General features: G+C 32.8%; 1 protein-coding gene and 1 long non-coding RNA gene across 6 annotated transcripts in view; both read right to left on the reverse strand.

The window, feature by feature from the left end:
- The window catches only part of sky (GTPase-activating protein skywalker), a 97519-nt gene extending 87109 nt beyond the window's left edge, over nt 1-10410 (reverse strand). For 4 of the 5 annotated variants that reach the window (XM_089709048.1, XM_089709041.1, XM_089709056.1 and 1 more), the window contains exons 1-2: nt 9892-10410; nt 9251-9538 (exon numbers count right to left, since the gene is read on the reverse strand). In XM_089709048.1, coding sequence (XP_089565174.1) covers nt 9251-9362 — 112 coding nt within the window. In that variant the 5' untranslated portion in view covers nt 9363-9538; nt 9892-10410. The remainder of the gene's footprint in view (nt 1-9250; nt 9539-9891) is intronic. The other variant, XM_089709062.1, reaches the window with a different exon arrangement.
- The window catches only part of LOC149490773 (uncharacterized), an 819148-nt gene extending 806887 nt beyond the window's left edge, over nt 1-12261 (reverse strand). The window contains exon 1 of the long non-coding RNA XR_016317404.1: nt 12245-12261. This is a non-coding gene — a long non-coding RNA (uncharacterized LOC149490773). The remainder of the gene's footprint in view (nt 1-12244) is intronic.
- Between the last annotated feature and the right edge of the window lie 513 nt (nt 12262-12774).

The following is a 12774-nucleotide window of genomic DNA, read 5'->3' on the forward strand; positions in this document are numbered from 1 at the left end:
CTACCGATTTAGAATTTTGAAATATGCGATGGTTTTGAAATAAACAAGAAATACTTGAAATTAGCGCGCGACCAGCCAATATAGCGAGAGCCGCCCTGTACCTTCCTACCCCGATCGCTGCACGAGTCATTCCCGCTACGGCCGTCACACGGGGAACTTGTGTCGCTCGCGCAATCGTAAAAAAGGGTGACAACACGACAAGACAAAATGAGACAAATGGGGACAATAAAGAAAATAAGAAGAAGAAACATAAAGGTTGGAGAAAAAAGAATGCTTACAATTGGAACAAATTAATGAAGAAGTTGGTTTTATTTTAAATTTGATGATAATTGTATTATAGACGATGTTTGATATGTACCCCTGTTTTAAGTACATAACGAATGTGTAAGATTTTTTTCATTTATAGCATAGATAATCTTTTCAGAAATCCGGAATCCAGAAGGAAAATAAACCCACTGATTGTTCACAATGTGAACCCACTCCTTCGTAAATACCTTTATTCAGTCAAAAATGTATGTTATCAACGTTCTACTGGTTTTATCGCATGATTCCATTTTTAGCAAAAAGTAACAAAGTGCAAAGAAATAAAAAATCATGGTGAACTTAGTGGAAGTATGGCGGACGTGATATGGAACAGGAGCTCATTGGAGTAGTATTATATTTAAAAAAATACGAAAAAATTTCAAGAATTACATTTCTTAGTAGGTGGTAGATAAGTATGTTGTATAAAGAATTTGATGTTGATATTTATTTCATTTATACTTACTACACCTGTGCGGGAAATTGCTTAGTACTAAAACAGGTTTATATTCATATTTACATAGTAATGTGAGTTTTCATTTCGAAAAATTTTGTGTAAGTATATTAAATTGAGTTCCTGGGTGATCTGGAAACACAATTGGGCCCAGAAGATGGCGCTGCAGTCACTCCTCCTAATCACATGAACCGATTTGGATGAATATTTGTGTGCACATTTCATTGTTGTGCGTGGGATGATTGGTTGATTCGTTTTCACATTAGCTAATATTATGTATTTTTGTTGTAAACTTAATTTAATGTTTATAATACATTATTATTGGTATAAATAAGCCAGTGTTCGTCTCACATTGCTGTACCTGCCTACCTACCCTACCAGGGCCTAACTTTGTTCTGGCTATTTTATTTTGATTATTTGTAATGAATAATTACAATTATAATAGAGTGCAAAAAATAAATACATGCGTCAATATATTTTGTGTTTTTTTTAAAACAATTTTTCTATTTAAAAAAATATCATTCCGACCGCGGCTTTGCCCGCGTGGAATTAGGTTATATCGTGAATCCTGTTTTATCCCACAGAAGTGTTCAGTTCGGATAAAAAGTATCCTATGTGTTAATCCAGGCAATTAGCTATATTTTATCAAAATTGGTAATGTAGTCTTGACGTGATTAAGTAACAACTAACAAAAAAATATACAAATTAACATCCAAAGTTTTGCATCAGTTTTACTGTATTAGTGATATCTTCCACTCTTGACTTTGACTGAGAAGAATTAGGGTTTATAACTTCTTTCAGAAATAGTACCTTTCATTTCTGGGCATGATGTAATATCTACGTCAGCATCAAATTCTATCTAAATCAATTCAGTAGTCCGCGTTATTGATTACCATTTCATTTTTTCAGAGTAACAATATTTTTTGTTATTTTAAAGATTATTTATAACCTGTATTATTTTGTAATAAAGTAAACATAACGAAATAATAATAATTATTATTATTAATAATGTCTAAGTAGTTGTTGGAAAGAAGATTATTTGTTTATAAGCAGGAAAATAAAACAAATAAATCAACAATTGAATAAATGTATAACAATATTATAACTGTATGACGACTCCATACATGTTTGTCCCGAGTCGGCCAGCGGCAGCGCGGCGAGTTTGCAAGAATGACTTCGCGCACACCCGCGTTCGCGATAGCGAGCTATTAGTGCAGGTCCACACTGCGAGCCTAGCGCGGTTGCGACGGCGGGCGCGAAATATCAAACGTATGAAACGCGCCTTTGCGTCCACATTGAAATGACTATGGCGGAAGCCTAGTGCGACGGTAATGAGCGAGCCAGCGCGCGTAGTTATCAAACTCTCCTATCCGCGCGTTCTGGCCACACTACGGGCCTAGTCAGCAAGCGACCCAATGCGCGGACGGCGGGGGTATCAAACCATTTCGGTCTTGTCGCTCGACTTCTTATATTATATCCTTTATTGTTTTTCGTAAAATAGCGGTAAATACTTAATTGTTGAAGTTAAACTTCTTTATTTATAAGTGTGATTCAATCTAAAACACTTATATACACCACAGTAATTTTGTAGGGTATAATCTCAATTCTTCATATAAGATTCACCCGTTATTCCTCTGTTTTATTTATTTCTATAATGATCTCATCTCAAAATCGGACTGTCCAGTAAAAATAGCAAGTCGTCCAAAAAGTTTGCAACACCCGAAAAACGTCGAACCGCTACTTGAGCTCGCGCGTCGGTGTGGCCACCGCGAGCGCCCGCTCGTCGCGCCCGCCTAGGCCGCCGCCACCGCGCATTCAGTGTGGACGCACACTTAGACTCCGCCCGCCAAGCAGTGGATTTTTTTTTGTGTATCGTCTTAATCCAAAAATATGGAACAGGAAATTTCATAACAGGATATTTCATTTTTAGTATAAAAGTTCAAATAAGTACAATCGTGTACAAGTACATATCAAGCTAGCTAACCCAGAAAAAGGGGTATAAAATAATAAAACATAGTTTACGACCCATCTTCTTTTCTTGGACCCATCGAGTTTTAAAATTTTAATTTCATTTCTCACATTGTAAGTTTCTGCTGAAGTAAGAAGAATTGAAGGTTAAAATAGAAGCTATCTTATTTTACAATCTTCAGATATTATAATATTTTTCCTTCATAATTATAAACTAGCTAGCTGCCGGCCGAACTTCGTTCCAATGTTCCAATGCTTTTTTTAATATTTATTTTTGTGAAATAGTCCGGGATACATCGCCCATTTTTGCAAGTGATTACTATCAAGCTAATTTTTCGGGAGTAGCTTTATTTTGATGAGATGCCCAATAATTTCATGTACGAAACTCTCGATTTTGGTAGCTTACAGAGGTAACAAGGATAAAAATTTTTGATTTGACGGTTCTCAAATATTTATTACGCAATTTGTAGGACAATATGTCTGTTGAATTATATAAGTATTAAATAAGTGAGAATAAAAAAATCAGCTGGTTAGTAATCATTTATGATGACTTCGTTATCGATACACATTGGAAAGGGGGACTCTTTGATCAAACCATAGATTTTGTAGGACAAATATTTTTTCGAATAATTTAGATAATTATCTTGAGATTGAACAAAAAAAAAACATTCAGTTAGTAATTAATATTTGAGAACCATCAAATCAAAATATTTTATCCTTGTTTCCTCTGGTAGCTACCACAATCGAGAGTTTCGTACATGAAATTATTGGGCATCTCATCAAAATAAAGCTACTCACGAAAAATTAGCTTGATAGTAATCACTTGCAAAAATGGGCGATGTATCCCGGACTAAAATGAATGAACTTCACAAAAACAGTGTTCAAATTATTATATTTTTTTTATGAAACAGAGTTGGTTAAATAAAGTTTATTTATATGTATTACAATTTTTGTCCTCGAATAACGCGTATTATGTGTTAGCCCAATACAGGAACTCTATAAAAACACATGTTTTTCCTACTTTATAACAATCATGTTATTTCAATTGTGAAAGTTAATCACTTATAATTACGTTACTTTCAAATTACTTCGAATACATATATTATTTGGTAACTCGTCAGTGCTATTCTTAAGCAAGTGTATTATTAAATTCGCAGTCATCAAATTTGAGCAACTTTCTCGAATTGTAATATTTACCAATCTTTTTTTGCAAGTTAAAATAAGATGGGTTATGTTGTACAAAGAACTAGTTACAGAATACGTCACAATTTCTTAATAAATAAACTTTTTCTTATATAAAAAATTACACATCTAATCGTGGTAGGACAGAATTAAAATGCATCAATTTTTAATATGTACTGACAAAAAATCCATAACAATAATCTTTCTTGAAACGGCAATCTCAATGTCAAGTGTCGATTTAACAAGTCGCTGATAATGCGTGGATACTTCAGAGGCAAGTACATACAGATATAATATCAAGTATAGTCTTACATGAAAACGGAAGCATCTACCGGAAGATTGTATCAATGTTTCGTACCTTAGTCATTCACAAGGTAAACAAAACGGAATGCGATATTGCGTATGCTGTTTTTTATCATCCGTATTAAATGCGTCATAGCGTACCTACGTTCGATTTTTTCATAAATTGATAGTTTAATACTAAATGCTCATTAATACGCAGATCGTCTTCCCATACGTATTTTGGTGTATCTTTTCCATGATGCATCGTTGCTTTTGTATTTAAAAGATCCCAGGAGATCGTGTCACACGTTTCACGATGATACATGGATGATACGTATTACATTGTAGATTTGTCTATTGTACGTTTCATGTTTCACTCGATACGTGCAATGTACTACAATGTAACACATGTGAGTCTAGTTGGAATGAGGTCAAATTTCAACCACTAAGACATCTTATTGGTAATAAAAGCTTCTAACAGGAAAATCTACAATACATACCTTCGAAATTAGTGCATAGATTTCAGAGATGTTAGCAATTCAAGAAAGCGGCCATTGCCTTTTTATATTTTTAGCATTTCTCAAAGGAACACCAAAATATCAAGCTATACAAAACTTCCAGTATCACCTCTGTTTTAGTTCAATCAAGATGGCCGATAAGAGCTAATCAAGAGACCCCATTGTTTCAAACAGGCTCACGACAGTGATGAATAGACAAACACATTAGCTTATCCAAATCTTTTAAGATAAAATTCTCAAGTGGTTCAAATCAAAAATAATGTATGCTGATAATTTATAATATAGCTTCTTTATTATTTAATAGATTGTTAGCGTACCAAGCGTAGCGTAGCGTACAAAGGACAGACAGTGAGACAGAAACTATTTTTTATCAGAAAGTTCGCATGAATTTATTTAGCCTACAATCTACATCATTGAAGCATCAAGCAGCTGAGCAAATATTATCTCGTACAAAATTTTAAACAAGATTCAAAACTCGAAACAACTCTTTTGAATAGAGTGTTGCTTTCAGAAGTTATTTTTTTGACGACAAAAGGCATTTTTAAAAGTAAGACAACGAGACATTGTGATATATATATACATCATTTTCACAGTCGAAGCATCGATTGGAGTGGAGAACCAAATGGTTTCTCGTGCACAAAAAAAAACTTTCTCTTCCAGGCTAACCTCGTCACAGTTCGTCCACGAAAATGTACCTCGTTCCAATAAAATATCAGTATCGCTCCAGCCAATCCATAAAATATTGAATTAATAATCGATTTCGGATTGGCGACACTTTTATCCGAATCCAATAAGAAATGCTTAACCTTTAAATGACCTCCCACTCTGTTCAATCCTGATAATACTTTACGCTTCGTTTTCCTTACAAAGGAGTCGATTTTATCTCAATAAATTCCAGATAATTCCATTACAGTCGAATCGGTTTTTGATTAAAGAGATTTTAACATTTAATACCGCTATAACCGACGAAGTCATGATTTTTAAGAAATGGAATTCTTTAATCTTAATAAGATAAATAAAAAACTTCATATTTTGATAAGTCTGATATTCGTAATTGCATTAAACTTTGACTCTCGATTGCAAAAATATTTCCGCTACCAATAAATTTTTCGGAGAAATTGATACTTGGTACGTGATTGATTAAATTTTAATACGGCCAATAAATAGCGTGATAAATCTAATTTTTGATAAAAACTTCTTTTACCGGCATTCTTTCCTTACACTATCTAATCAGGCATACACTTTTCTGTACAAGCAATCTTGAATCGTGCAATCTTGGATAGGTTATGGCCATGTTATGGCATTGTGTGAAGTTTATACAATTCGACGAGAATTACGTATCTTTGTTTCACAACAATACCTCATTGACACACGTTTCGTGGAAATGTTGTCTATGGTTATAGTTAGTTTTAACGGCTACAAGCACGGACGGTGAACGCGTTGAGATGCGGCTTTGGTAAACATTTTGTGGTGAATTATTACGATTTCTTTCATGGAAGATTCGGCATAATCAAAAAGTCAGGTACCCATGCCTACAACTAACTTTATATACCAACTATTATATTATATTTTTGCTCTAGTATCCTTATTTGTTCAATCAAGGAATGATTAACCGAACGAGATTTAAAGAAAAAAAATATGGTTGCATTATAACTATAGCAATTTAATGATAAAGATAATCCCACTAGAACCTGACTTTCACGTATTTTTTTTTCAATATTACAATTCTTACATTGTTAAAGGGTTTTATTACCCTATTCTTACATGTAACAAAAGAATCAATATAACATTTAAAAATAGGTTAATTCATTTAGTAGCTTTTTTTGGTACAAACGTAAAACCTTTCCTCGTCGATGTCATTTTATTACTATTGAGGCTACTCCATCTTCACTATTTTTTACAATAACCCCACGTATCTCTTCATTTATTACCACGAATCTACTGGATCATTCCTTCTAGAACTCATCAGAATTACGACATTAATTAGAGCAATAAATAAGTAGATTTATTTGCGAAGGAAGAAGGTGTCGCAGCTATCTCGCTGGCCTACATTTGTAAACGCAATTTAACTAAATTAATTCACCAGATAAGCAAAATACCTTCACTGAAGATATGAGACTATTTAGAACTTGAACAACTTGTAAAAGTTTATCATAAGTTTGCATGGAGAAACAGGTAATCATCTATAGATTGGAAAGCTAATATCTAGTTCCTTTATTATAAGATTGATTCATTGTTTAGTTCAATAATTCCATGCAGTGTAAAATATTCAATAAGAAATCACCACTTGCGTATTTCGCGAAATATTTCTTAATAAAAATCAAATGGACCTGACCTCCGGGTCAATATCTATTGAATATTAACGGCCTGGCAGCGATTCTTCATGACACCCGATTCTCTCACATAAGCACGATTATTTGAAAAATAAAAGAGGTTTCAAAACTGCCAGAAATAGCTGAAAGACGAGGTAGAAATCTAATTTAACGGAGAACGGAATGATACGGTAATTAACTTTTCCAGCCCGAATAATCTTCATTCCTCTGATAATCAATTGGGACCTCCTATTTTAAACGAGTCTTTGTATTTTTGACAAAGGCTTTCCAAAATAAGCCTGAATCGACATAAACGAACACTCTCATTAAAATTGTTTGCGTCGAAGATGTTACAAGCTACCACGCCTTAACAATATCAACGTTAAATATCACAATATTTTACTTTCAGGAAATATCCAATACAATACTAGATGATTAAACCTATCCTTGTTACATTCACTTCTACGAAACTTCCGCGAAGCATCCGTAAAGAATCAATTGCATAGGCAACCGTACTTGGTCCATTTATTCTCGTGTGCCTTTCAGATTTAGATAGGCAGAGGCAATTTAGGCAATTGCCGGCAGACCTATCGTAGTAGAGGCCACGCAGCAGCAGGAAGGAATATAGTCGATCTTTTAAACTAACTAAATTTGATGACAAAGAGAGTCATCCTATTCTAAACGACCTACCTACTAATATTTTAAGCGTGAAGTTTTTGAGGATGTATGGCGTTGATAATCTCACGCAAAAACAACTGGTCGGATCTGTATGAAATTCAGAACAGTTTGTTCAATAGCACATACGCAACATTGAAACCAGGCACGTCGCGAGTAAACTCGCGGGATTCAGCATGTCTTTTATTATAGCAGCATATTACGTTATATCAGAAGGATAAAGTTTGTTGAAAGCCTTACATTATAAGCATAACTCTGGACCAACTATACCTATGTCCATGTTTAAATTTATTCCCAAGTCTTTGTTTCTCTATGTTGGATATTTGTAATTATTATTATACCTATATGTACCATGTTTTAGATTAAATTTTTTTAGCTACAAATATTTATTGTAATGAATTATATTTTGTAATATTAAATATAGCATTGATGTACCAATATTACTTATTAACTATGAAATTTTATTATTACTAAATGCAAGAATTAATTGATAATGTAAATTATTCAAACAATTATGCAAAAGTAAATATTATTTATATGTTACACAAATACCAATATGATGTTTTTTGCATTTAATTGATTGAGTGAATTTCTTGTGTAATAAAATAATTATTTAGTAATCAGAAATACTTATATATAAAATACTTGCAATTTATAAAATGTTTAATATAATTCTTATCCTTTTTAAAACATTAATTACTGTGAAATGTAATTTCTACAAAAACTAGAATCAATCCTACACCTTGAACTTTACCCAAATTTTAAAATGTTGACACTTCTATAAAGTATCAAATTATTGTCAACATTATGAAAAATTCAGTTCATCTGTAGTTAGTTAAAAATAAATGTTTGTTATTCTTAAATATCACCACGTTGTATTGTTATTAATTACATGATTAAAATATCAGTAACCTAATAGTCTGTTTTATTTATAACCAATATGAATTTTATTTTACGATTAGAAATGGACGCTATTCAGTGTGTTACGTTAGTGGCCATTTTTATAAAACCATATATTTTCATTTTAAATTTAATTCTCAACTATTATTGTTGTAATTTCCTAACAAAAACAAAAATGCAGTGTAATATACATTTTTCATTAAATTAATAAACAAAAAAGCTATTTTAGTATGCATGACAAAATAATTTACAAGTCTATGTAAAACATGCATGCATTGCAACACAGCACACTTTGGTTTTATAACAATGGCATGTTACACAGGTTACACTGTTTCTCCACTACACAAATCAGCATAAACTTTATAGACACAAGTTTACATTGTAAACAGGAGAGAATCCACAACTCTTGGTAAATATTTACACAGAGATAAAGTATAATTATAGTGTGCCTTAAAATAATAAATATTTGTTTAGTTAGTAATTCAAACGTGATAATTCTGTAGGACCATAATCTTCAAGATTTCCTTTGAGTATAAACGGAACCATTAATTTGTAATAAAGATTATGGATAAGATAAATGCTATCTTAATTTTACTACAGCACGATATAGCTGTCTTTTAAAAAGTATGTTTTATAATAATGTTAAAAGCAATACATACCTGGTGGGCTATCAGTTAAAATGGTGATTCCGGAGGGATCAACGTGAGGAGGGAAGGCTTCATACAAGTCGGCCTCCTCTTCAAGCACTGCGGACAACATAACGGAGGGCATCCCGGCTCTTAGCCTCACTCACTAATGACTAGACACTTCACAACACTACACTCACATCCAGTTACCCTATCTCACTAGGAACTCACACCGATGAGCTCCCGAGAGCCATTCCCTACCATAACCATGTGTACCCTTCCCGAACACCTAAGTTAAATCTTGCTGCACCATCTTCAAATCTGAAACCAATTAACCAGTTGTTATCACTGAAAACTATGTCAGGACTGCAAATTGTTTTATAAATGACACTATCACGCCGATAAGTTATCAGCGCGCACAATGAATGATTTAAATCGCGTTTGATCAACCACGCTTTTGAATTAATTATCCAATTGGATATAATTAAAGCATTGTACGGATCAGCTGATTAAGTCCGCTGCCAGGAGGGGCTCAGTATTCTACGTCTATTTTAAGATCAAACGGCAGCTGATCTTGCGCTGTTCAATGTCAGAGCGCGAGTAACGCCCGCGGCCCGACTCCTGTCAGAGAGGGAACTGCGAGTCCCTGCGAGACTGGCTAGCGCGGTACTCACCGAGATCCTGACGATAAATGATTCGGAGCAGGATTTGCGACTCCGTATTTACCGCTTTGGAGTCCCCGCGGCGACTAAGCAGAGTGCCCAGTTCCCGGCGCAACGTAATCACGGATGGGATAATAGTGTCGAGTGGCCTGTGGGAGCCGACGCGTTTGCTTTGTCACTTAAACGAACCACACAGTTCATCACACAGCTATATCAGTAACTGACCAAATGCACGGATACATCGTAAGATTGTTTCACTGCCCGCTAAATAAGTAATTTGCAACCTCTGTTTCGTATAATCAAATTATCGATGTATCCGGTGAAAGTCGTATTCTATGATTTTTAATATTATTCGAATTCGCAATTTATTTTATTTATATAGTAGATGTATCGTTACTTATACTATTTTTATGAAATTATGTATTTCGCGCATCTAATCTATTTATGACCTATATTAGCGAAATAATTTAACGAAACGTTGAACATAGCCGACTAGCCGTCGCCCAACTTTTGCTAATCAAAAGCATAGACTAAATTAAATTTACCATAGTCCATAGTAAAGTTACAGTGTTAAAAAAAGCAACCCTATATACTATTACAGATAAATAATCTGTGCATACAAACATCCATTATAGAATTATTTATCTTCTTTATAAATTCATTAATTAAAAATAATTTGTTATTATGCAATGCAATAATTTTCAACTAAATTAAAACAAAATTAAAAACACTAATCAAGCAAATTAAAAAAAAAATATTGGACTTTTAATCTTATTATTCAATACTAATATTATAAACCTGAAGAGTTTGTTTGTTTGTTTGTTTGAACGCGCTAATCTCAGGAACTACTGGACCGGAAAAAATCTTTCGGTGTTAGATAGCCCATTCATCGAGGAAGGCTTTATATAATCTCACTAAGACCAACAGGAGCGGAGCCACGGGTGAAACCGCGGAGCACGGAGTATAATATAAAATTACTCGACTAATAATCGTTTACACAGATTTTAACTTAAGAAACTAATCTTCATTTGTTACTTAATAATTCGTTAAAAAAACAATGTGTTCAAAATTATGAGAAAAAACAATTCAACTCTACTTGTTACAAAATGATGTAAGGGTGTATTCAGAAAGAAAGCTTGAAACTTATAAGCGCTTATCGGCGCTATTATATATATAAGAGCGTTTTCACATTATCCGATCCGATATCGGATATCGGAAGCCGATAGCCGATATCCGATATCGGAGGGAAGTAAAATGTATGAAATATGTGCCTGTCTTTCACATTGTCCGGTCCGATATCGGATATCGGAGCCGACACCGATATTCCCAGTGGCTATCGGACGATAATGTTCATGTGTATACCAACAGCAAAAAAGCACTAGTTTGTGTATTTTCAGTCTTATAGGGCGCTCAATCTTTAAAAAAATTCTTTGCTTTTAACCTAAAACCCTTTCTATTAAAAGAAACCTTTTTTTTATTAAGAAAACACACATTTAAGTATTTATAGGCATTTAAAATACGATTTATACGGCAGGTATTTTTATTTGCCGTATTAAAATATACGACAATTGGCTGAACTGAAGTAAACAAAAATATATTGCATTCTTAAATTCAAATATCTTTCTTCGAAAACATTAGTGTCTATCATCTTTATTTTATCTCATTCTGCCTCGCTCCTCCTCCTACTCGGATGTTGGTTGTGCTGTTTATTGTATTGTTGTCATTGAGTGCTTTGTTTTTAACCGACTTCAAAAAAAGGAGGAGATTTCACACCGATTTTATTTTTATTTTGAATTTACAACAAAGAATACAAAGTTTGAAAACTCTTAATTGTAAAATAATTGTTTATGACAATAAAATAATTTATGTATCTTTACTTACAGGAAATTACAACAATCATATTAAAAATATATTTGAACGAGTGACAATATTATTTTAGGATATTACAGTGTAGTAAGAAAAAGAAAAGAAAATGTGAACAAAGATTGTATCACTTAATAAATTTATCATAAAACATAAAGCTTGAAACTTATAAGCGCTTATAAGCGCTTATAAGTTTCAAGCTTTCTTTCTGAATACGCCCATAGGTACTACATGAACTTTTATAAATGTATGTAGTGAAAAAATGACTAAATGACTAGTACGTCTTGATAAAAATACATTTAATAGATTTTGAAAGGTATTTACTAAATATGTATTACCATAGACAAATATAAATTATATTCGTCCATGGTATTACTAAAACTATTATCTAATGACTAATACTAGGTATTGATATAAATTTATTTAATTTATATTGTGTTAACATGAGTATAATATTATGTTATACAAATGACCGATATCAAAACTATTTAGTAAATTTCACATCTAAATAAACATTTTACTTTTCTTTTTTGAAGTTGTTTTTCTTTATCGTAGTTATTTTTAATGTACATGTACAACTATGATTTACATTAGATTTTTTTTAATTACACCTTTTTTATCAACTGGCAATTTAGTTTAGTTTTCTCTAAAAATTTCTGGCAACACTCATGATTATATCGGAACGATTTTATCGGACAATGTGAAAGGGCAAATTGTATCCGATATCGGATATCGGCTATCGGCGTCCGATATCCGATATCGGATCGGATAATGTGAAAACGCTCTAACGCTGTCAACTAATTTACATTGTATATTCTGTTTAATTAACAACGTATTTATATCAATCAAAATAAATAAAATTGTGTTAGCGTTTTAACGCTTTATTAGCTAAATCAACTCATTTTTTTCATACTAAACTTCTCTCACTCATTTATTCTACTTTCGAAAAATAATGAGTCTGTCGCAGATGCTAGTTTTTTTGAAATTGTATCATTTTCTATAACTGTCATACATATATTACTACTTTCTCTG

The sequence above is a fragment of the Colias philodice genome, chromosome 2 (assembly GCF_061535455.1).
Source record: "Colias philodice isolate Cphi_HAF_F1 chromosome 2, ilColPhil1 Martin Lab GWU primary, whole genome shotgun sequence".
In the NCBI taxonomy this organism is placed as follows: domain Eukaryota; kingdom Metazoa; phylum Arthropoda; class Insecta; order Lepidoptera; family Pieridae; genus Colias; species Colias philodice.